This window comes from Mustela lutreola, chromosome 9 (genome assembly GCF_030435805.1).
Source record: "Mustela lutreola isolate mMusLut2 chromosome 9, mMusLut2.pri, whole genome shotgun sequence".
Lineage (NCBI taxonomy): Eukaryota > Metazoa > Chordata > Mammalia > Carnivora > Mustelidae > Mustela > Mustela lutreola.
Window position 1 is genome coordinate 11,294,203 of NC_081298.1, and position 25,994 is coordinate 11,320,196.

Sequence of the window (25,994 nt, forward strand, 5' to 3'; positions counted from 1 at the left end):
ATCACGTGGGGTCGTTCTGTGGATTCAACGAAGTTAATCCATGGGAAGTGCCTGCAACATTGCCTCGCTCAAATAAATGCTCAATAAATAAATATTAGTTATTATTTTCCTTGCAAGCCCCCATTCCTTTATCTAAAATTATGAAAATTTTTTGCAAAAGCTGCGAAAACCAATAGTTTCCCCACAGTCTGGCACCAAAACTCATTTGGGAGCAAACTCTGACCTGCTCTGAGGTTATTTATAATCTTGTCAAGCCTTCTTCATGTGAATCAGCAGTCATGGGTTTCAAATCAATGTGTTTGATTATGGGATGTTCTAAAATATATGGCATATAAACTACATTACTTTTCTAAAATCCAGAAATTACTATATTTTGAAACACTGGTCATCCTCGTGACAGCTCTGTGAGATGGGTGCTATTAATATCTTCATTTTATTGGTGAGGAAATTGAGGGTCCAAGGCATTATTTGCCCAGGGCCCCCAGCGAGAAGGTGGAATCTTGAGATTTTGGACCCAGGAAGACTGATTCCAGAGCTTTTGTTTGGGGTGTTTTTTGTTTTGTTTTGTTTTGTCGTGTTGTGTTGTGGGTTTTTTTTAGGCAGTTTCCTTTATGGTAGGATTTTCCAGAGGCTTTCATCTGCTAACATGCTCTGTAAATCTCCAGTAAAGGACTATAGAATGCAGCATTCTCCAAACTCATGGACTTTGAATGTCAAGGTCGTTTTTTCAAGGCAAGCCTCCCAGTACTAACACTGAGACTCTGGGAGGCCTCCAGGAGAAGATAAGGAACCCCGGGCAAATCAGGAGCATGAAGGGGCCAAACCAGATACACCCAGGCAGGCAGGGGAGTTCTTGTTACTCCCTTCCGGTCATCAGTTCGACTTTGTACGACCTTGAAAAAAAAGAAATCCCACCTCCTGACTTCTAAAACAGATGGCAAAACCATCTCTGAGGTCCCTTCGCTTGTCAGCAACATTTTCTCTACTGTCTTCAAAGAGGAAGCAGGCTGATGCATTTAAAACAGTCATTCAAAAGAATGTCAAGGGGCTGCGGCTGGTGTTAAGTTTCCTGGAAATCCTTTGGAACATCAGGCTGGGCCCACTGAGCTGCGCAGTGGTGGGAAGTTCAGGCCGGAAAAATTCTGACTGTTTCTGGAACTTTGCGTGCTGGGTCCCAGATCACCTTCCGACCCCTGAGTAACTGAACTTGTCAACATTTCTTCTTTTGCCATCCTGAAGGTTTCCCGGAGACTATTTCAGCAAGGGCCAGGCTTGTCAGATTAATTTTATTTATTTCATGCACATAAAAGAGATGTAAAACTCAATTGTTCCACTGACTTTTGAAGTTTTACTTTCTAGTTTTCGAAATGGGAAAAGCTGACTCAAGGTCAACAAAATTCGAGCAGAATAAAAATATCCAGAAGAAGTGAGTCTCCCTCTCATCGGCTTCTCACTGCCTTGTTGCCTCCCTCTCCCTGTCCCAGGTGGTGTTCCCCGATCCCACATCCCCTCCGCGTAAACCTCAGATGTACATAAGCTTAGATGTTGTATCTTTTGAGATCTTTTTGGCTCTAAGTACAAAACAACAACCAACCTACAAATGAATGCCTTACTTGTAAGATGTCTGGGTGTCGAACAGTTTCAGAGTTGGTTCATTTAGGAGAGCCAGGATATCATCAAAGACCCAGATTCCTTCCCTCCCTCTTCCAGCCTCCTTAGCAGTACGACCTTTGTCTCCGCACCTTTGTGTCTATGTTAGGTGAGTCAGTATGGAGGCCATAGGAGGGTTCTGGAAGCCACTTCTATGCCAGGACAGCAGGCTGTACCTTCACTGTGCTTGGAAGAGATGGACAGCTTCATGATCACACCCACTAAGCCTCAACTGAACAGAGTCCCCAATTTAGCTTATCTTTAGCTGATCCCCCACGTGCCCGTGGCTCCCCGATGCCACCTGATGCCAAGGCAGGGATGCGGGGGAGTTGTTGAAACAGCAGACTTATTCATTGCAGTTACAATACTTTACTTTTGCAGGTATAACGGAATCATGTGGTCCTGTAGCCACATTGCCAGACTGCCCAAATGAGGCACCCTGAACTCTTGTCTCCTTCACTTCATGGTATGTACACCTCTGGGTTTACAGGAAAGCCAGGCAGCACTGGATGTAACAAGTGAGTCAGAGAAATCAAGAGTGATTCTAATGAGCTTTTGGCTTTGAGCAAACATGGGTTTAGTAAGGGGGAAATAGATTTGGGGGGTTCAGGAATCAAAAGTTCGATTTTGACCACGTTAAATTTGAGATTTTTATTAGACATCAACAGGTAACAGGTGGACACTTGAAACAGGTGCTTATTACCTCCAGACTTTTTTTTTTAAAGATTATTTATTTATTTATTTATTTGAGAGAGAGTGTGAGAGAGAGAGAGAGAGTGAGAAAGAGAGAGCATGAGAGGGGAGAAGGTCAGAGGGAGAAGCAGACTCCCCATGGAGCTGGGAGCCCGATGTGGGACTCGATCCTGGGACTCCGGGATCATGACCTGAGCTGAAGGCAGTCGCTTAACCAACTGAGCCACCCAGGCGCCCCTACCTCCAGACTTTTTGATAAGTAAATAGTACATGTTTTGTTTTGTTTTGTTTTTGGTGCTTATAGCCAAAAACATTCTTAATAGATATAATATGTGCATATACATATACATATATATGCATGTATATATATATATGTACATACATACATACATATATTCTATATAGGTATATAGGTATCTATCTTATCTAAAATTTACCTGGAAGGTGGGGTGCCTGGGTGACTCAGTCAGTTAACCAAGTCCGGCTCTTGATTTTGGCTCAGGTCTTGACCTCAGGGTCATGAGATCAAGCCCTATGTCAGGTGGTGGGGAGTCTGCTTGGGAGTCTCTCCTCCTCTCCCCCTGCTCCTCTCCCCACTCACTCTCTACAAATAAATAAATAAATCTTTAAAAAAGGGAAATAAGGGGCTTGGGTCATGGTCCCGGGGTGCTCGGATCGAGCCCTGCATCGGGCTCTCTGCTCAGCAGGGAGCCTGCTTCCTCCTCTCTCTCCCTGCTTCTCTGCCTACTTGAGATCTCCGTCTGTCAAATAAATAAATAAAATCTTAAAAAAAAAAAAGATAAATAAAATAAAATTTACCTGGAAGGTGATATATGAACCTAGTAACAGTGAGTGCCTTCTGGGGGTGGGGGTACTGGGAGCAGTGGGGTGGGGGAGGGAGAGAGAATAATTCTGCTTGTAGGAGGAAATGGAGGCTCAAATGTAACTTGCCTAAAGCTACACAATCTGTGAGTGACAGAGCTGCCATTTGAAACAGAGGTTGGGGGGTGCCTGGGTGGCTCAGTCATTAAGCGTCTGCCTTCGGCTCAGATCATCATGGTCCCAGGGTCCTGGGATTAAGCCCTGCATGGGGCTCCCTGCTCGGCAGAAAGCCTGCTTCTCCCTCTCCCTCTGTTCTCTCTCTCTCTCTCTCTCTCTCTCAAATAAATAAAATCTTAGAAGGAAGGGAGGGAGGGAGGGAGAGAGGCAGGAAGGAAGGAAGATAGGTAGGTGGGTTGGCTGGGCTCCAGAGTCCAGGCTTCTTCTCTTCTGACAGACTCACTCCTAATGAGCCCCTCCAGGATAAAGCCTGGTCTTCTCACCGTCCTCTCCCTGGGCTGGCTCCTCTGTGTGTCTCCCTGTGGCATTTCCCATAGCTGAACATCAATAACTGCCTGAAAGGATTCCTGTCTGTGGCTGGAAAAGGCTGTGTGCATTCTTCTCCCCTCTGTTATGGAGACCACAAATCCTGTGGCTACAGCTGCAAGTAAAAATCGTCCTGGAAGGCCCCCACCCTACACACCTGCCCCCAGTGGGTGACTGTCTCTTTCCTTTCTTTACGTAAGAATTAGGGCTGCTTGGGATTCTGGTTGAAGAGGCCTGGGTTCTAATCTCTGTTCTACCACTGCTGATAGAGCTGTGTGTCCTTGGGCAAGTTACTTACTTTCTCTGTGTCTCACTTGTCTCATCTGCAAAAGTGATAGTAAAGATCTCACAGAATTATTGTAATTATTGTAAGGGTTCAATGAGTCCACATCGTACAGGTGTATATTGCTTGTTTCTCTGTCTGCCTGGCTCACCATTAGTCTACCTGCATTTGTCTTGCTTCACATACTCCTCCCTTAGCATATGCTCTTCCTTCTATCTAGAATGCTGTTCCCTTCCCTCTTTGTCTAATTAATGACTTTCTGTCCTTCAGACCCTCCAATCTTTGACTATCACCTTTGTTAAAGCAAGATCATTTTTGCTCTCCATAGTGGGCCCAACACCTAGCCCGAACACATCTGGCACACGATGGGTGTTCCGTAAATATTTGTTCAGGAAGTGAGTGAACATGGACAAAGGAGTTAAGTGATCAGTTCAAGTTAAGTCATTCAACAAGTGTTCTGCAATGAGGATCCTAAGTACCTACTTCATTGTATCATCGTGAGGATTAAAAATGTTATGTAGTTAAGATATCTAAAGGGAAGCCTGGTAGTACCTCGGAATAAGGATTACTATTAGTGCTCTTTTGTATTATTATGATGATTGATATTTCCTGCAGGTGTTCTCGAGGCTTCCTGGTGGGAGACGGCTCTGCTGGTCTGCTCTGTCTGGATGCTCCTCAGGCCCCGCAGAGCCCCGCCCGACAGCTGGGTCCCCTTGCTCCTGAAAGCTGCCTCAGCCTTTCCCCGGAGGCAAGGCTCGGTCTTGTCCTGAGGAAACAAATTCCTGGCTTCTGGCAGTTTCTGCAACTTGGCTTCAGTCTCTTTGTAACTTACCTCATTCAGGTACAGAGCACTGGGGACACATTATGTGGGGTCTGGCCAGCCCATCGCAACCCCTGGTTTTGCAACAGGTGTGGACGCCCTAGGAAGCCATGCTTACAACTACACAACCCTGCCCTCCAGCCAGAGTTGACTGGATGAAGCTGGGGACCTTATTAAATGAGTCAACCGCATCCTTTCTCCTGAGATTGTGGGATTATGATCTAGTGATTTTTGTCAGCTGTTGTTTAAGGAAGAGGTTGCGCGCTTCGGTGCTGTGAGGCAGCCATATTTGGTTGTGGGCTTGGGGAAGGAGGGAGAGAGAAGAGCAGTAGAGATGAAGGAACCTGTGGGCTGAGTGATAAAGGGACACAGAATATGGATGCCATAATTCCAGGTGACTTTTCAGATGCTAGTTCCAGAAATGTCTGAAGCCCGTGCACTTCCTGCCCTTGTGTTTGCCATGATAACAACGGCTCTCACAGGAAGACAGCTGGGTGGGCTAGCAGACACCTACCGTCTTCGCTTTTCAGGCATCCTGGCTTCAGCATTCAGGGCCTGACCACTGGGCTGGAGCCCTTGCTGTGAGCTGTCTCTGTGCCTGAGACTCGCCCTGGGAATTCCCAAGCCTGTGGCCCGTCTGCCCGGTTACTGCAAAGGCCGGTCCCGTGTGATAGACTGCAGTGTCTCCTCAGATGGCCTCACAGGGCACCTTGCCAGGCCCTTTTTTCCTCTGGAGCCTGGCCTAGCTCACACAGGCCGCTCTGTGAGGCTGTGGGCAGGAGGCCTCTCTTGCCAGAAGTGTTCAGTTACCCCAGTGACATTCAATTGTTCCAAAGAGAAGAGGCCTGTATTTGGCAGCTCCTAGACCTGGATTCCAGGAAGCTCTGCCTGACTCCTTTCCTGTTTGTTTCCAATCTCAACCAGTCGGCCAGTATCACTTTCTACCAGGTTGCGTAAGTCCACAAGCTGCTCTCACTGTCTCTCTCGCTGTTGTCATACCACTCTGAGCTCACACTAGCCTGGGGGGAAGACATACGGCATATCAGCAGGAGTTTGGTGCTGCCGAGATAGACCCAAATTGCAGCTTGGCCCCACCAAGTTTCCAGTTTCCAGGGATGTGTGACATACCCTAGAACAAAGATCCCAAGGTCTCTGCCCAGAAATGAGAGCCCTAGGATGGCATTTCAGCCCTACAGGAAGGACCCAGGGCCGTGTCTGTCTCCATCCTCTGTAGAGTAGTTTGGCAGGAGCGAGGAAAGCTGAAATTGGACATGCAACTCTGGAAGAAACTGCTTGAGAACTCAAATCCTGCCTTTGTCACTTATCAGCTATGTGACTTTCTGCAAATGACTCAACCTCTCTGTGCTCAGTTTCTGCATCTGCACTCTAGAGATGATAACAAAACCTCCCTTATTGGACTGTAGTAAGATGTAAGTCATTCGACACATGCAAAGGGCTCGGTACAATGTCTGGCACATAATAAAGTCTGAACGAGCCCAAGAGATTATTATTATAATTATAACAATAACTATTAATATTAATATTCATGAAAGAAAGGTCATATTTATGCCCAAGGAGATATGGATAGTAATATTCATTGCATCACAATTTTTAATAGTGACAGATTGAAAACCACCTGAGTATCTCCCAGGAGGGAATGGCTCAACCAATTACGGTACATCCTCACATCCCCACTATGGGTTTCTGTGCGGCAGTTGAGAAGAATGGGGCAGAGCTATATGGCCTGATATGAAAGGACTTCCAAAATATAGTGTTCAGCCAAAAAAAGCAAGAAGCATAAGGATACAAAGAGCATGAAAACTCATGTAAAACACAAAAATGCAAAACAGTGTATCAGTAACATACATATGTAAATGCCCGGGGTGGGGGGAAACATCCAAAACAGTTGTCACCAGCCATATGTAGCTATTTACATTTAAATGTAAATTCATTAAAATTAAATAAAACTTCAAATACAGCTCCTCGGTGGTGTTAGCCACACTGAAGGTGCTCAGTGGCCACATGAGGCCAGTGGCTGGGAGCTAGCATATTGGACTATCTCCAGATACATAGATGTAGACTGTCTCCATCACTGTAGTACATGCTGTTGGATGGTGCTGGTCTGTATGGTTTAAAAAAAAAAAAAAAAAGCCAAATTGAGGGAAAACTCCTGCCTAAAATAAGTAACTTGGAATAAACAACAATAACAACAAAAGCCAAATTGATAATAATAATTCCTTTGCCATGGATGGACGAAGGCTGGCAGAATATTATTTATTCCTTTTTTTTTTTAAAGATTTTATTTATTTATTTGACAGAGAGAGATACAGCGAGAGAGGGAACACAGCAGGGGGAGTGGGAGAGGGAGAAGCAGGCTCACTGCTGATCAGGGAACCCAATGCGGGGCTCGATCCCAGGACCCCAGGATCATGACCTGAGCCAAATGAAGGCAGAAGCGTAATGACTGAGCCACCCAAGCACCCACTCATTTATTCTTGTCACAGGTGTTCATTGGGCGCTTGCTCTGTGCCAGGCAGTCTCCTCACACTGAGACCTGTGCTGTGACTACAACAGACCCAACTCCCTGCCCTTTTGGAGTTGTTGTTCCAGTGGGTAGTATGTTTAGGAGAAATAGGGGCTTTGGTGGAAAACAGAGCAGAGGGTATGGATGAAGCATGCTGGCAGATGGCCCAGGGTGATCATTAAAGACATTTTTTACACCTACCTGCATTTAAAAAAAAAAAAAAAAACGAGGAGTCTGCCTTATTTGTGTAATTAAACATTTACAAAAGGAAACAAAAGTACCTCAGCCCTGCAGAGAGGAAACCTGGATTCCCGCCCCCGTTCTGTTCCTAACTCCCGCACTCCGTGCCGGCTTGACCATTCCAGTCTTCCATTTCTTTCCCTTGATGCACATTCAGCAAGAGCTCTGAGGCCCCGCCAGCTCTCCATCCTGTAACTGAATGCCTCCCCCCACTTTGTGCACCTGTCCCGGAAGCCCGTGGCCCACTGGTTGGAGATATTTGGAAGCGTTAACAGGTAAAGACTGCAGGAAACGGTTGCAAGAATCACAACAAACTGGGGTGCCTGAGTGGCTCAGCCGGGTAAGCATCCAACACTTGCCTTTGGCTCACATGATGATTTCGGGGTCTTAAGATCAAGCCCCACTTAGGGCTCTGAGCTCAGTGGGGAGTCTGCTTAAGATTCTCTCCCTCTCCCTCTGTCACTACCCCCTGCTCTCCTGCTCTTTCTAAATAAATAAGTAAAATCTTAAAAAAAAAAAAAAAAAAAGAAAAGAAAAGAAAAGAATCATAACAAACTATGGACAGGGGAGGGGAGACTGGGAAGGGGGGAGGGGAGAGGAGAAGACCTGCAGCCAGCTTGAACCTCCATCAGTCTCCCCTGAGGGTTGCCTCTGGGCACCCAGGTTAAATCAACACAGAGTTTCTGAGAAGTTCTTATTAGAGTTGTGCAGACAGACACTTTGTAATAATAGCTAATATTTACCGAGCACTGACCATGCTCTTGGCATCCTACATACGGATTAACTCATTTAATCCTCACAACTTTGTGGAGGTCAGTATAATTTATCAACCTCATTTGATAGGGGGAAAAAATACCGCGAGGTTCCAACAAACTAAATTACACTGAGTGATTAGGTGGGGAGGCTGGGCTTCAGCCCAGGGGCCAGCCTCTACAGCCCTTGGTCTTAATCCCTGTGCTTCTCACCTGCTCATAGATAACTAGAATATAAAACTGAAGAAATAAAGGCTTTTGCTGGTTTAAAGCAGTTCGTGCATGGGTTCTGGGTGCACAGACCAAGGGGGGCATTAATTCTGATTGAGGCTGTTGGGTCTTCTTGCTTCTGCTCTCATCAGCCTCTCTCTAGAATGCAAAGGAATCCTAAGTTAGACTATGGCCCTCAGCTCAAAATGCTCATGGCTCCCACCTCTTGTGGAGTAAAAGCCTTACTGTGATTCATCAGGCGTTCTGTGACGGCATCCCCTCCCCCCCCCCCGCCCCCCTGCATTACCTCTGCTCCCCTTCCTCCAGCTGCCTCCCAACTCCTCTCCTCCCTGCTGCCCCAACTCACCACCTTGGTCCCTCCCCTGGGCTCTGAAGCTTCCTGGTGGAGGTCAAGCCAGAGCTGAGCCTGGCAGGTGTATAGGTGTGTGTGAGCTTAAGAGAGTGGGAAGGGCAGGGGAGGGTTTCAGGGAAACTGTGTGTGTGTGAGGAGGTGGGGAGATAGAGAGAGAGAAAGGCAGAGAGCGTGGAGAGAGAGAGAGAGAGAGTTAATGAGAGAGAGAGAGAAAGGAAATGGTTCATTCAAGCAACATAAAAGCAAACCACCAGTGAGATCCATGTTCCTGAAAAGAAACTGAGAGATCACAAGTAGGCAGAGAGGCAGGCAGAGAGAGAGGTGGGGGAAGCAGGCTCCTTGCTGAGCAGAGAGCCTGATGAGGGGCTCGATCCCAGGACCCTGAGATCTTGACCCGAGCCGAAGGCAGAGACTTTAACCCACTGAGCCCCCCTGGCGCCCAACACTGTCATTCTTTTTCCTACTCTGCATAGTATTCTGTGATTTGATGGGTGACGTTTTATGCTACCAGTCTCCTCCTAATGGACAATGGGGTTGTTTTCCTTTGTTGTTGTTTGTTTTGTTCTGTTATTCCAACCCATGCTTTCCATAAATAATTGCATATAAATGTCATCTCACTCTCAGGCAGGACAAACTCGTGGAAATGGAATTGCTGCGTCAAAAAGGCCTATGCAAGTATTATTTTGATAGATTCTGCCAATTGCCCTTCAGAGCGGTTGGGCTAGTTTATACCGCACCGGTATCAGGAATCCTGAAGGTGCCCTATGGCCTCAAACTCTTATCAGGCTTCCGGAACTTTGCGTGAGAGATGGACCCTGGTGGTTTACATTTGCATTTCTTAGAATGAGAGCTGAGGAGCCAAATGTTATGCTACTTCATGTCTCCCTTCTGTTTAACAGCCATGTGAGTTTCCTTCTTTATGAACTGTCTGTTTCCTTTGTCCTGTTTTTTTTCCTGTTGGACTGTTGTCCATTTTTCTTATCTAAGAGCTCTTCTTATACAAAGGAGAATAGCTCTTTGTGGTATGAGCTGCAAGGATTTCTCTGTGGTTTGTCATGTGTGTTTTGACTTTGCATACAGTGGCTTTTTTTCTCTTACCCTGTTTTCGCCATAAAGGTGTTTTTTTTTTTTTTTTTTTTAACGTAGTCAAATTTACTAATGTTTTCTTTTATTGCTTCTGGATATTTTTAAAAGAGATTTTACTTATTTCATTTGAGAGAGCATGAGAGAGAGAGAGAGAGAGAGAGCACAGGGAAGGGCAGAGGGAGAGGGGGAGGGACTCAGTAGACTTCCCACTGAGCACAGAGCCGAGGCGGGGCTCCATCCCGCCACTCTGAGACTAGGACCTGAACCGAAATCAAAACTCAGATGCCTAACCGGCCCAGCCACCCAAGCACCCTTATAACTTCTGGGTTTCCAATCATAGTTAGAAAGCCCTCTTTCCTATTTTCTTGTCATATTTTATAGTTCCATTGTTTATATGTTTTACAGTTCAGCCAAATGTTATGCTACTTCATGTCTCCTTCTGTAGCTTGCTGTTTTCTTGCCTTGATACATAGAGAAGCTTTAGTTCATTCACTGTCACCGCTGCATAGTATGTCATCATGTGACCAGTAAAACCGTATTTCTTTTTTTTTTTTTTTTTTTTGGTGTTCTGATTCTTTTTTTTTTTTTTTAACCCCTATTTCATTAGCTTATTCCTCTAATAACAGAATTTAGTTTGCCTACAAATGTTCACAGTCAGACTCAGGGCTGCAGTGAACACCCGGTATATATCTCCTTATTCTCACTTGCCGGAGTTTCTTTGGAGCACAGACGTACAAGTAGAATTTCTGTCAATCTTTGGATGTAAAGCAGTATCTGATTCTGGTTCTAATTTGCATTTCCCTGATTAATCTGGAGATGGAGCATCGTTTCATATGTTTCTCATGCTCACAGAGATGCCTTTCAAATCCTTCTATCCTTTTTCATTGGGATGATTATCTTTTCTTTCTTATCAATCTATATGAGTTCTTTATAAATTCTGGATTTTATTCCTTTGTTTTAGTGGTTACGAGTATCGAGTATCGTCTCCCAGCTTGTCACTCAATTTCCCCCTTTGTGAGGACTCTTGCCGTAGAGGAAATATTTCAATTTTGATGTACTCCTATATATTAATCTTTTCCTTTACAGTCTGTGCTTTTGGGGCCTGGTTGAGGAAATCGCTCTCTCTCCAAAGTCTATGTGTTCCTTTCACTGTTTTTAGAGTTTTTGAAGAGAAAACATTTTTTTTTTTTTAAATAATCTAATATGATGCCACAGGAGACTGAGATGCTTTTATGTTTGTTGAAATGGGGTATGGGTTAAGAAAACCAAGAAACAGAGCTATAACCTCTGCCCATCCTGTGGCCTCTAGCGCTGGGCAATATTACATTTGCTGTCCTGTGAGTTGATTGATGAGGGCCGGGCTCTGGGGTGTTAAGACCCTAGACTCAGATTTTCCCTCACTGTCTTTGATCAACACTCCTCTTTCCTGTCTGCCACTCTGGGGCTTAGCTGTGGCCATAGCTCCTTGCTTTGGACCCCATTACTCTGCTCCGAGTACTGCTACTAGCTCAAAGCCCTCCCCCAGACTCAGAGGATGTGTAGGGGGAGGAAGGTAGAAAAACAGAAACAGCTGTTTTTCCTTCCTGAGACCATGACAATATCTGATTCTTCCAGACACCTGCTACAATGTAATGTCCTTGGCTAATTGGCTTTCCCTGTTGCTGTCATGGCCCTTCCTTTCCCCTAATCAGTGGTGACATTTGGAGCCCTGTCCATCTCTTGGGAGATTCCCAGCTTTGAAATGTCAGTGTTCTGGTCAGGACCCAGGCTGGACAGGGGCAGCAGGTGGCTTGGAGATAGGAGTCCTGTGACCTTCCAGCAGGAACTTTCCAGCACCTTCCCCATCTGGGGCCACTTTAGGATCTTGCTGGGCTTTTGGCATGACTTTTTAAGGCCCACCCATATCCTATTAAGGATAACAAAATGCACTCTCATGACCCATTAGATACAATTAGATGTAATCATGTGAATTCAGAAGCAGTTGACTAGTTGGCCTAATATTATATTTTGTAGACATTTTAATTAAGCTGATTAATTTCAATTTTTGCAGCTTCCTTTTTATATTCTGGAGTCAATATTGTTTTTAGGTCTAAAACATTGTTATGTTCACTTGAAATATTTGGAGCCTCTGGCCTCGCATGTCCATTGGTAAAACTGCCCAGTGCCCAGCTTTCCTTCATAAGGCCCGGTTTGCCAAGCCCACTACAGCCCACAAAATCCCCAAGCTTTTGCCAAGCACCCTCCTGTGTATTAAATCATGAACTGCTTCCAGATCATTTTATATGTAACACTGGAGGATACTTACAGGGATTCTGTGTCCTCTTTGTCGAATCAAGGAGTATTTCCTGGACCCCCTTCATCTGTGTAAGATCTTGGAATGCGTTCTGAACCCTCTCCTACATATCAAATCGTGAGTTATCTGCAGAATACCATCTTGTACACAGTTATGGCCTCTATGCACTGCCTGCCCCCTCCTCATGTGGAATTGAGAAATATTTACAGAATTCCCTCCTATCTGTAGCAACACTAACTTCGTACAGATTCCTATGTTTAGGACCATGGAATCTTTATAGAGCACCCCTATTTTTTTTTTAAGATTTTATTTATTTATTTGACAGAGAGGGAGAGATCACAAGTAGGCAGAGAGGCAGGCAGAGAGAGAGAAAGAGGAGGAAGCAGGATCCCTGCTGAGCAGAGAGCCTGATGCGGGGCTTGATCCCAGGACTCTGGGATCATGACCTGAGCCGAAGGCAGAGGCTTCACCCACTGAGCCACCCAGGTGCCTTGAGCACCCCTGTTCTAGGTAGAGTCTGGGGAGTAGATACTCTCCTCCATGTAGAATCATTCATTGTTTGCAGAGCCCTCTTCAGGATCACCAACAGGTTGCAAAGTGCACCAGGAAATCAAGGAAGATCTACCTAGCCTTATTCTGTCTATAGAATTACATAATATTTGCAGTCTCCTCCTAGGTGTAAAAATCCTAAAACGTTTACAGAGCATTCCCTGTATCTGGAATTTTAGGGTGTTTGGGTTAACTTTTCTTTCCTGTATATAGACTTATGAACTGTTTTTGAGGAACACCCTCATGTATACAGAGTCACGGAATGTTGGCAGAGCTTCTTCTTGTGGCTTGAATCTGATATGATTTATAGAACTCCTGCCTCTACAAAATTACTGAGTGTTTGCAGAACCTCTTTGCTTATCTTTATGGAAAGTCTATAGAGCTTCTTTGTCTGTATAGACATAAGGAATTTTAGCTGAACCCCCTTCTTCTGTGTCAAATCATAGAATGTTGACTGAGTACACTACTGTGTAGAATCATAGAATTTACTAAGCACACTCCTTGCTATACAATTTCAGATGTTTACATCCCCACTTACACATTGGAAAGAAGGAAGAGATACAAAGGATCACGATCACATCCTGGAGGGTCTTAAAGGTCAAATGAAGATTAGGCTTTGTTCTATAAGCTATAGGGAGCCACCAAAGTTTTTGATTACTAAAGCGACATGATGAAAATTATGTTCTCGGGGCACCTGGGTGACACAGTCAGTTAAGCTGCCTTCAGCTCAGGTCATGATCTTGGAGTCCTGGGATCGAGCCCCACATGAGCAGGGAGCCTGCTTCTCTCTCTCTCACTGCCTGCCATCCCCTCTGCTTGTATTCTCTCTCTCTCTCTCTGTCAAATAAAGAAAGAAAGAAGGAAAGAAAGAAAGAAAGAAAGAAAGAAAGAAAGAAAAGAAAAGAAAGGAAAAGAAAATTATGTTCTCTGACCTTAACATAGTAAAGGAAGTACATGAAATCAACTAAAGAGTAGTGGCTTAAGAATAATTTTTTAGGGGCACCTGGGTGGCTCAGTGGGTTAAGCCTCTGCCTTCGGCTCAGGTCATGATCCCAGGGTCCTAGGATCGAGCCCCGCATCGGGCTTTCTGCTCTGCAGGGAGCCTGCTTCCTCCTCTCTCTCTGCCTGCCTCTCTGCCTACTTGTGATCTCTGTCAGATAAATAAAGAAAAAATCTTAAAAAAAAGAATAATTTTTTAGGGGCGCCTGGATGGCTCAGTCATTAGGCATCTGCCGTGGGCTCAGGTCGTGATCCCAAGGTCCAGGGATGGAGCCCCTCCGTGCGCTCCCTGCTCAGCAGGAGGCCTGCTTCCCTCTCATCCACTCCCCCTACATGTGTGCTGTGTTTGTCAGATAAATAGATAAAATATTTAGAAAAAAAAAGGAATAATTTTTTAAACCAGAGGTGCCTGGGTGGCTGCCTTTGGCTTGGGTCATGATCTCAGGGTCTGGGATGGAGCCCCACATCCAGATCCCTGCTCAGCAGGCTGTCCACTCGCCCTCTGCCCCTCCCCCACCTTACGTGCAGGGCCCTTTCTCTTCTCTCCCTCTCTCAAATAAACAAATTTTAAAACAAAGCAAAAATTAAAGTACTGATTGATTTTACTAACTGCAATTATCTGTAGTAAATACTCTGATAAAAATAAAGACTCATTCTCTACTGCACGGATTAGCAAACTACAACCCAGAGGCCAAATCTGGCCCGTTACCTGTCTTTGAAAATGAACTTTAATTGGAATACAGCCACATGAGCTGTTGTACAATCACAGAATTAAGTGGTTGTGACAGAGCCTGCAAAACCAAAAACATCTGGCCCTTTACAAAAGAAGTTTGTTCTTTTGTGCTTTAGTGGGAGGAGAAACACTCTGACTTTTTTTTTTTTTTAATATTTGGATTTTTGAGGTTTTTAAAAATTTTCTCACAGCCGACTCAGTTGAATTCATAAAGTTTCATTTACTCATTCTTTTAAAGATCTACATTGTGCCAGGCCTTAATTGAGGCACTGGGCGGCAGGGGAGGGGGCGGGCAAAGGTAGAAAGGAGACAGCCGTTCCTTGCCCTCAAAGAAATGTATAATCTAGCCAGAGCTGTCACATAATTTATAAGATGCCAGCTGTGTGACCTTGGACCTTTTTAGATTTCAGTTTCCTCATCTGCAGTTGAGGACAATGATAGTACCTGCCTGGAGATGTTTTTGTAAGGGTTGAGTGAGTTACTGTGCATTAAGTGCTTTAGAACAGTGCCTGACACTGAGTAAGTACTATTTAAGTGCTTCCTCAAATATGTGCATGCCCTTGAACAGACGTCCTTGTGTATACATACGTGTAAAACAGTGTAACTAGTGCTATGTTAGAGCTGTGTAGAGTCACTCTACACAGGAGAGCTGTTCACTTGTGATATGTGTATGTCTGTATTATACTTCAGTTCTAAACAAAACACAACAGGGGTGCCAGGTGCTCAGTGAGTTAAGCATCCAACTTTTGATTTTGGCTCAGGTCATGCTTTCAGGGTCATGCACTGGTGTGGAGCCTATTTAAGAGTCTCTCCCTCTCCCACTACCCCTCTCCTGTTCATGCATTCTCTCTCTAAAACAAAACAAAACAGGAAAACCTTAACAAGTACAAAATCTGGGGGGTAAAATGATGGCCACCAGGGCTAACTGGATTTAGGATTCAAATTATGTCATTAGGATTCAATTTCTTGTTGTTTGCATCAGTCTCTTTCCATATGCCAGCTTCATTGCCAGGCTCCACATGTTGATAAAATGGCTGCCATTGCTCCAGCCTCACAACCTTTCATATTTAAGTCTAGCATGAAAGAGAAAGTTGGTTTCTCCAAATGCACACATTTAAATATCTAGGAGTTGAATCTCATTGGCTCTGACCAGTCTGTCCGACCCCCAACTGATCACTATTACCAGAGGAATACAGTGTTCTGACTGACACAGCGGGCTCATTATCATAACAAGTCTGAGGGTGGAAATGGAGTCAGCAACCCCAGAGAACCACAAGCAAAAGAAGGTTGTTCTTTTGTGGATAACAAAAGCTGTTTTGGAAGGTGAATGAACATTAAGTAGCTAAAAACGTTTAACAAATGCCTGGTACCTAGCCCTCGTTCTCATCATTTCTGATAGCATTTATAAAAATGCCTGGCACATAGTTTGGTACTTGATAAACATTTGCTGAATGAGAAAATTACTTTTTGGCACACCTGGGTGGCTCAGTATGTTGAACATTTGAGTCTTCATCTTGGCTCAGGTCTTGATCTCAGGGTTGTAAGTTCAAGCCCCTCACTGGGCTCCACACTGGGCAAAACAAAGCAAAGCAAAATAAAACAAAAAAAGAAAATTAGTTCTATCAGCTAATACTTCCCAGGAGCAATGCTTATGCCTTAGGCCTTCCTGTCCAGGACAGAAAAGACAGTGGCAGAATTTTTAAAAGGGGTATAAATCAGTCTTTGATGGCAAAGACATTTTATAGCCCTCTCTAAAATCAACATTCTTGGAAGACTTTTGCTGACTCTTTTATACCAGTTCCTCATATCTTTCTCTCTGCAGAGGAGTTTCACAGCAGAAGAACAGAGCCTTGGAAAAGTCGGATCATAGCAACTTTGGGTGAGGCAGGAAGTCACAGGAACCCTCACTCACTGCTGCGGGGAGTGTAAATTGGTACACCCATTTTGAAAAACAATTTGGAAATAGTTTAGTAGAAGATGTGCAAACCCGATTACTCAGTAAATCCACTCTCATATGTATGTGCTCTGGAAAAACTTGTCTACATGCACAGGATATGTGTAGAAGGGTAATATCAGGGGCGCCTGGATGGCTCAGTGGGTTAAGGCCTCTGCCTTCGGCTCAGGTCATGATCCCAGGGTCCTGGGATCGAGCCCCGCATCAGGCTCTCCGCTCTGCAGGCAGCCTGCTTCCTGCCCCTCTCTCTCTGCCTGCCTCTCTGCCTACTTGTGATTTCTCTCTCTGTCAAATAAATAAAATCTTAAAATAAAAAAATAGAAGGGTAATATCACTGTAGAACAAACCACTCTAAGCTTAGTGTGTAAACAAGAACTATTTTATTATGCTCATGGATGTGGAAAGGGCACAGCAGGGACAGCATATCTGGGGCTTCAGCTGGGAAGACGGGTCTAGGGTGACTTCACAGCAAGGGCCTGGAATATCTAAAGAGTCATTCTCTCTCATGTCTTGGGATTGATGCTGACTATTGATCAGAGCACCCATCTGTGGCCACTCCATGGGGCTTCCTCAGAGCATGGTGGCTAAAGGTTCCAAAGGTGTGTGTCCCAACCAACAAGTCAGAAGCTGTATAGTATCATTTCCACGTCTTTTTATTGGCTTGTAAGTTATTCATAATCCCACCCAGATTCAAAGAAAGGGGAATTAAAGAAAGTTCTAGAAGTGCATGAAGATGGGAAATATTGCTGAGACCATCTCTGGAAAATACACTCTACCACAGAGGTCCATTGCAGCAGTGTTTGCATTAGGCCACAGGCCCTTATCCAAATCCCAGCGGGCCAGATGTGCTTTGATATTGTGAAGGTCACAGAATTTTGAAAGGTTATACGGTACATACACTGAATATTTATATAACACCCCTTAAGAGGGATAGGTCAGTCTGTAAACAAAAAAATCTACATATTTCCTCAGTGGAACGTATGAATATTCACACTGAGATAAAGATTATAGTTAGCTTTCTGTCTATTGAGGTCGAGTTTCACCACTGAAGATGTTTAGGCTGGGTCAGGTCTGGCTGCTGAATAAATTATGAAAAGCCTTTTAGGTCTTAGGTTTTTTTGGATTTTGAATTTTAGCAAAGGACTGATGGGCCGGTAATAGTAAAAAAGGAAACAACCTGAACAGATAGATATCATCATGGAAGAAGAAAAGTGCGGTGAAATGCCACATACTAGTGCAAATGAGTAAAGTTGAGCTACTTGCTTCACTGTGGTTATAGCTCATAAAAATAATGTTGAGAGAATGCATGTTGCAGAGAAGTATATTCATGATCAGTTAGGGTAAGCCATGATAAGCTGCAGTAGTAAACAGCCCCTGTATCTCAGAGGCTTAAAACAAAGCTTTATGTCTTGATCAGGATGGGGTTGGGGGTGTTTCCTCCTCACCCTGGAACTCAGCTGGTGGGGCATCAGCTCTGCAGAACATTGGTGGTTACTGTGGCAGAGGGAAAAGAGTGGCAAAGGAAGTACTGCCTGGCTGAAGGTTACCAGGGTGAGCCCCCCAGTCAACACTCAGTCAACGGGCATTCCTGGTGCAGGAAGCGTTCAGTGCCAGGGTTCTCGGACACAGAGAGCAGTTACACACATGTCAATGATCTTTATCTGCTCATGCCTCTGGGAGTTTGAACTGAGATAGTCATTGCTCTGTGATGTTATCATACTACTGGTGATTAGTGTCGGTGGATTGAGCAATGGCTTCCTAGGGGCGGATTCCTGGAACCTCCAGTAGAGTCAGAGAGGGTAGGAAGGGCATGGATTCACTTGTGACCTTACTCTATGCTGTGGGTCCTTTTCTTTATGTGTTTGATTTGGGCAAGCCTGTTTACTGGGTGCTGACAAGCACACATGAGACCCAGCTTGTGCTCTCTGGGGTTTCTCCAGGGACCTCCCTTTCTTTAGGTTACTCCCCTCCTCCAGAACCTTCAAGGGCTCCCTATGGCCCACAGGAAAGAGTGTGAGAACAGCAACAGTGACTGAGTACCTGCCATGTGCCAGATGCTTTACAGATACTATCACAAATCTTCCTCGTAGAAACCTCTGAAGGAAGGAATCAGATGTGGAAATGGAGGCTTAGAAAGGTAGAATGACTTGTCCAGATCATAGGGTGAGAACAAGGAAGGGGCAGGACTGGCTGGTCGCCAGATCTTTCTGACTCAGGGCCCCCTGCTGAGCCACAGGGGTCAAGGCACCTCCAGCCTCGCCCCTTTTCTTTCCCTTGTCCTGGGGCTGACAGGCTGCTCCAGCCAGGCCCACCTCCTTTCACTGCCCTTTGAGCCAGCCTGTCTCAATTCCCCTTCAAAGACCATCTAGAATCTCACGGAATGCCTCCCCCTGACTGTTGCCTGGGTCCTGTCCCTACCATCTTGTACCACAGTTAGCTATTCTCCTGTCGGTCCTGCCACTTGGACTCCGAGAACCTCCTCTTGGGCCCCTGTGGACCCACCAAGGCCAACATGCTCAGAGCACACCTGTGATTTCTTCATTCCTCCAGCAATTATTGAGCACCTACTAGGTGCCTGGCACTAGGTGCTAGATGCAAGGATATAGCACAAAAGGAAACAAAATCCCTCATATCATGGAGCTTATATTCTGATACAGGACACAGAAAACAAATAAATAAACAGATACATGTATAATATCATGTCAGGGATGAAAAGTACTATGAAAATTAAAAAAAAAAAAAAAGCTAAGTAAGGGGAGAGAGAGTTCTGGCATGGAAAGGTATTTTAGAAGAAAGGTCTCTTCGGGGGGTACCACCTGACCAGAGACCAGTATGCAGTGAACTTGTTTGACCAACGGCTGAATGGGAGAGGAGGGAATGAATGAACGGTTGCATGTTTGAGCAAGCTGGAAACCTAACATGAGACGAAAAGGTTGAAAAAAATCCCAATCTTTCTCAGTACCGTGTTATTTCTGATAGGACAGGAGTGAAGATTGGTCATCAGTACCTAGCCCAGATGTAGGAAGGCTTCTCTGTCTCTTTTTATAGGGGAACAGCAGAATTCCATGCCCGCCGAGGCTAAGTTGGAGGCCAAAGGTGAGGACATTTGCTTTGATTTGGTTGCATCTCCACAACTCCCCTTCCTAACTGGAGCCCATTTTGTGAACTCCAGAGGGGCCAGACCCTCTTTTTCCTCGTGGGGTCAGAAGTGTAGAAGTCCCTGAAATATTTCCAGACCCCACCCCCCAGCCCCCATGCACCGAAGAAGGCGATCCTAGGAGTGCCATTTTATGGATGGGGAATGACAGAGTGCTGGAGTGCCGGATTCCAACAGAGTCTTTCAAAAAGTCAGGTCAGCCTGCTCTCAAGGCTGGAAGTACCTCTTCCCCTAGGCTTCCAGAGCACTCAGTCTCCTGGCTTTGCCTCCTGCCTCTGCGTCTGCTTGGCAGAGTCACACTTTCCTACTACTGTGCCATTCAAAGAGGGACTTCCTCAAACCTTGGGGGCAGCTCTCCCTCTCTTCCTCAGAACCACGTCCCACAGATGGTTTCAAGGTGTGCTTTTCCTTTGCATTTTCAGAAGCTTGAAGCAGCTTTTTATTGGTTTATTGGCCATTTAGATACCTTTTATGAAATGCCTGGTAAAGTCTTTTTTTTTTTTTTTTAACTTATTTGGTTGTCAGTCTTGTTGTCTCTGTAAGTCGGTGGTTTGTTTTTTTTTTTTTAAAGATTTATTTATTTATTTGACAGACAGAAATCACAAGGAGGCAGAGAGGCAGGCAGAGAGAGAGGAGGAAGCAGGTTCCCCACTGAGCAGAGAGCCCGATATGGGGCTCAATCCCAGGACTCTGGGATCATGACCCGAGCCGAAGGCAGAGGCTTTAACCCACTGAGCCACTCAGGTGCCCCAAGTGGGTGGGTTAAAAAAAAAAAAAAATTCTGTATGAGTTCTTATAAGCTATGTATTTCTATTTCTTTTTACAGTGCTGCCTGTCATTTTCCTTACTGGTGCCTTTTGATGATGAGAAATTATTATTTTATTTTATTTTTTTAAAAGATTTTATTTATTTGACAGACAGAGGTCACAAGTAGGCAGAGAGGCGGGCAGAAAGAGAGGGGATAGCAGGCTCCCTGCTGAGCAGAGAGCCCCATGCAGGGCTCCATCCCAGCACCCCGGGACTATGACCTGAGCTGAAGGCAGAGGCTTTAACCCACTGAGCCACCCAGGCACCCTGAGAAATTCTTATTTTAAACAGCCCTTTTTATCAAAATTTCCCCTCTGTTTAGTGTTTGTTCCTCTGACAAATCTCTGCCCACCCCAAAGACATGAAGATATTCTTCTTCATCTAAAAGCTTTTTTGTGACCTTTCGCATTCAGATTTACAATCCATCTTGAAATGATTTTATGGATAGTATAAGTTAGGAGTGAACAGTCTCTTCCCCCCCCCCCACGTGGAAATCTAATTGATCCAGCTCTGGTTCAGTTAAACAAAAACATTGCATAGTGACGTACAGCTGTTCATTGTATCATTCGTTCAAGTTCTCCATAGGTTAAAAAAATGTTTTATTTTTTTTTTTTTTTTTTTTTTTAAAGATTTTATTTATTTATTTGACAGAGAGAAATCACAAGTAGATGGAGAGGCAGGCAGAGAGAGAGAGAGAGGGAAGCAGGCTCCCTGCTGAGCAGAGAGCCCAATGCGGGGCTCGATCCCAGGACCCCGAGATCATGACCCGAGCCAAAGGCAGCGGCTTAACCCACTGAGCCACCCAGGCGCCCCTAAAAAAATGTTTTAAATAAAATGTTGGGAGAAATTATGAAAAAAAGGTACAGACGCTGCTGTAGGTAAATAAATACTATGGAAATAAGTCCAAATGCAATGGATAAGTCTTAATTTGATATTGTTGAGAAAAACAGCTATAGAAGACATCCTTCAGGCAATTGGGGAAATTTGGGAATGCACTGGCTATTTTGGCCTATTACAGTGTAATCGTTCATTCTCGTAGGTGTGATATTATTATTGTGGTTATGTAGGAGAACGTAATTTTTCGCTGAAGGATTTCTCCATGAAATACCACCAGTAAGGCAACAACTTACTTTTAAATAATTTGGGAGTGGGGTGGGATCTGGACTTAGGAATATAGAGAGATAAATCTGGAAAAATGATAACACTTGCTGAATCCAGGCGGAGAGTGTACAGGTGCTGCTTGTACCGTTCTTTCAACTTCTCTGTATGTTTGAAAATGATTACTACAGACATGGCGGGGTGGGGGCCCATGGTGTGGGTCCAACAAGAAGTAGTTGCTGGTCAGATTATTCCAGCTACTTCCACACTTCTGCTTGAGGGCCTCAGCTCAGCGATTTCATTTATTCTAAATCATATGCCTGCGGCTGTGGGCAGCACTGGGTCCATTTTACAAACAATGAATAGAATCTGAGGGGTAAGTGACTTAGCCTAAAGTCACACAGCCAGCTGAGACCAAGCCAAGATTTGAACCCCAATGTGAGTCAAAATTCTCTGCTTTTCTTTTTTGTTGTTTATGCTTCTTCTGTTTATGTTGGTCAGGTGAGAGCCAAGTGCATTTACCATGTGCTGGACTCTGTGTGTATTATGCAAATCCTCACAACAACCCCATGCAGTTATTACTAATAATAACCCCCACCTTACTGAGAGGCACAGAGAAGTTAAGTAACTTGCCTAAAGTCACTCAGCTAAGAATGGAAGAGCTAGGAGTTGGGGAACCTAGACGGCGTGGTTCTAGAGCCCTTGCTTGAAGGGCAAAACACCGTAAAAAGTAGAAATCACTTTAGGAATAGAAAGCAGGATTATTGTTGGTTCTCAAAGAATCCTGAAAAGTCCTCTCTCCTCCTGACAGCTTCTGCCATTCCAAGACAGCCTCTTCAGGTTTGAAATGTGCCTACATAGGGAATACTTTCCTCCCCAATTCAGCTGGGAGCTTCCTGAAGCTGGGGCTAGTTTTTCTGGCCCTCACAGTGAGTTTGTAGAGACTGCCTACTGTCTCTGGAGGTCTTCTGGCCTGGGGCTGATCTTAAAGCATTGTTGTGGTTGTGCTCGCACACTATTCTAAGGAGTAGGATGCCAATTTACCTGCAGGATGAGAATTAGGAGCCCCAGGGCATGCTGAACTAAATTACCACCTAGTGGTCCCAGGTCGGGTGGCCTTGGGAGACAGCTCAGTTTGGATGTGATCCCTTACTGCTTCTCCGTCTATAACAAGAGTAAGAAGAGCACACGTTTTAGGGCTGCTGGGGCAGTTTAATGAGATAAGTGAAGAACCGCGTCTTTCAACCCAAGCGTTCACGTTGATAACTGTTATCATTACACTCCTTATGGTTCTGCGGGATGTGGACCTTGCCTTGTGTAGGGATCTAATCTCATTCCCACCGCACTGCTTTGCCTCACTAGATTTTATCTATCTTGGCCTTGGATAAGCTGGGGACAGAGGAAGCTCTTTAACCTCAGGGCTTTTGTGCCCGCCTTTCGCCCTTTTACGTCTCATCTCAGGTCACCTGCTCAACGATGCCTTCCTTGACCACGCTAGCCTGCCTCCAAGACATTCTCCTATTTTATTGCGTTCATATCATTTATCAGTTCCCGATATTATGAATTGTTTTGTCTCCTATTCTCCTCCCATTTGAGTGTAAGTTCACGAGGGCAGATTTTGTCTATTTTGTTCTTTGTAGCATCCCCAGCACCAAGAACAGTGTCTGGTCTATGTCTGGCCTTCAATAAATGGTGAAATGAATGAACGAATGAATGAATGAATGAGTGAAGGTGTATGCCGAGCCCTTATGCCTACAATCTCCGCTCCACTGCCGCAGCAGGCGACCAGCCGCGTCCGACATTGCAGACGGCCCCTTGGCTCTGGGGCTGGGGGCGCCCACGAGCGGAGCCGACCGGCATTTGAGCGACGCTCCCCGAAAGCCTGGGCGGTGGCTGCGCCAGAAGAGGGGCTGTCGCCATTTAGCGACGTTCCCTGAGGGCCGCCGCTCCGCCGCGGGAGCCGGACCGGGGGGTCGGGCCGGCAGCGCGCGCGCGCCGGTCTTTTGCGACGGTGCCCGGCGGCGCTAGTCCCGCCCCCGCCCCGCCTCCCGCGCTGTCCGCCCCGCCCCGTCTCTGCCGCTGCGCTCGCTTCGGGCCGCTCAGGCCCCCCGCCCGCTTCATGTGGCCCGGCCCGCGGCGGCCGGCGGCAGGGAGCGGTGAGGCGGCGGCTGGGAGCGGCGGCCGGAGAGGCCCGGGAGGTGGTGACCGAGGCCCAGGCAGCGGCGGCGGCCCAGGAGGCGGCGGACGGGGAGCGGCGGGAGCAGGCCCGGCCCGGCTCGCCAGCGGCCGCCCGGCTGCAGCATGCGCGTCCGCCGGGGGCTGCTGCGGCTGCCGCGCCGCTCGCTGCTCGCCGCGCTCTTCTTCTTCTCGCTCTCGTCCTCGCTGCTCTACTTCGTCTATGTGGCGCCCGGCATAGGTAGGAAGGGAGCCTGGAGTCCTGGTTGGGGGCTGCCACTCCGGCCTCGGCGGGGGGGGGCATCCTGGGACCCCCCCCCCCCGCCCCAACCTGACGGAACTCCGGCCCTCAGAGGACCTTGGCCCGAGCCTGGCCCTCAGAATACTGCGGGGACCCCGGCCCGACCCTCGGGAGACCCCACGCCCGACCCTCATGGGACGCCCGGACATTTCCCGCTTTCTGCACCCCGACCGGCCCTGGAACCCACACCCGCACCCCGCTAGCCTCCCACGCATCCCCCGGTCCTCCTAACCCCATCCCTTGGCGAACCCGACCGTACCTCCACCTCCGCCCCCCGGGCCGGGACTCCCCCTTTCCCGCCCTTGCCTCGCTCGAGCCCCTCTTCCCGCTGCTAGGCTCGAGAACTCCCGTTCCTCCTCCCCCGGGGTCTCCCGCGCCCTGGTTCCCGGCATTCCGCGGACCCCTGAACCTCCTCCGCCCGCCTGCTAATCTTCGCCGAGCCCAGGGGCTCGGGGCTCGAGGTGCCCCACCTCCCCGGTTCCCATCCATCCTTCCCCTCTCTCCTCCCGGGTGAGTTCACCGTTTCCTGCGCCCCCTCCCTATCCTTTCTTCCCTCCACTTTCCTGTTACATCCACCTCCGGGTCCTCCTCCCCAGCATACACATTCTCTCCTCTTCTTGGCGGCCCCTTTCCTCACCGGGTGACACCCCCCCACCTTATGGAGGTCCACCCCCATTCAATCTAACCCTTGAGCGACCCAGGCCGTCTCCCCTGCTGTCTCCTTCCTCCTCCCCCAAGGGCACACCCTTGTTGTTACCTCCGCCCCTGTACCTCTTTTCCTTCCCCAAATTCTCTGCGCCCCTACCCCTCCACCCCCACCCCGCTCCGGTCCTCGGCCACAGTTTCCTCCTTGAACGAAGACTTGGGGAAAGGTTTGTCTGGATGTTTCCACGCTTTTACTGCTTGCCCCCTCCCCCCCCCAGTCTCAAGGTAGAAGGTGGCCCTTTAGTATCCTACGGCTCCTGCTCGGGGACCGAGAGGACATGTAAATTGGCCCTAGAGGAGAATTTGTGATAAGAGCCTTGGGGAAATGGTGCCAGGTGGGAGGGAGGAGCATGGAGAAAAAATGGAATGGGAACTCATTCTTCTCGAAGGCATGTCCTTTAAAGGCAAGGCAATCTCTGGGGAAACTGAACACTGCCCACAGATTTTGTAAGACCACCGAGCGGACATTTAGGACATGAAGAAAGAGATTGGAAGGAAATACAGCATGAGGGTTAAGGTCAGAGGACACTGAGGTCAGACTTGGATTCAAATCCCTGTCCTTTATGACCTTGGGCAAGTTAACAGGCCTCAGCTTTTCTCCTCTGTAAAATGGGAGTGTTAATCTTAACCTCATGGAGTTTTAAGGAAGTGAATAAATTCCCTTTTAAAGCACTTACAGTGCGCAGGGAGTGTTTTGTGTGTGTGTGTGTGTGTGTGTGTGTGTGTCTGTGTTTTAAAGCAGTTACATGTAACTTTTCAAAAAGACAGGAATAGATGGAAGGATTAAAGAAGGTATTTGTCTGACATGGTGTTACCACAGGCTCTAGAAAAAACTTCAGTTCAGGGTGAGGAATGACCAGAAGATGCTGTTGGAGCTGGGGCAAGGAGAGTGAATTCTGCTCTAAAAGTTCTGGGTCGTTTGGGTGTTAGGAAAGGGTTGATGGCTCCCCTATAGGGGAATGCCCTTTAGGATTGTGGTAATGCCTAATGCCATTCTCTGTTGACCTGTCAACACTGAACTAGCTGAATAGAGAAATTTCCAGATAGAGCAGGAGATTCTCTCCTGATTTTTTTTTTTTTTTAGAGCATATTTCACATAATGGTGAATATTGATGATCTGTACCGTAAACTAGATCTGGGAAGGTAGAAAAGGCAACATTAGATTGTTCTACAGTTCATGAAGTATCTAAGGAAAAAGGATTCCTCTGGGAGAGTACAGTGTGTGGT

At 46.5% G+C, this 25,994-nt stretch overlaps 1 protein-coding gene across 2 annotated transcripts in view; it reads left to right on the forward strand.

The window, feature by feature from the left end:
- Positions 1-7,759: 7,759 nt before the first annotated feature.
- The window catches only part of B4GALT5 (beta-1,4-galactosyltransferase 5), a 92,544-nt gene continuing 74,309 nt past the window's right edge, over positions 7,760-25,994 (forward strand). The window contains exon 1 of one of the 2 annotated variants that reach the window (XM_059132863.1): positions 7,760-7,850. In XM_059132863.1, coding sequence (XP_058988846.1) covers positions 7,775-7,850 — 76 coding nt within the window. In that variant the 5' untranslated portion in view covers positions 7,760-7,774. Of the gene's footprint in view, positions 7,851-23,670; positions 24,003-25,994 lie in introns of those variants that run through there. The other variant, XM_059132862.1, reaches the window with a different exon arrangement.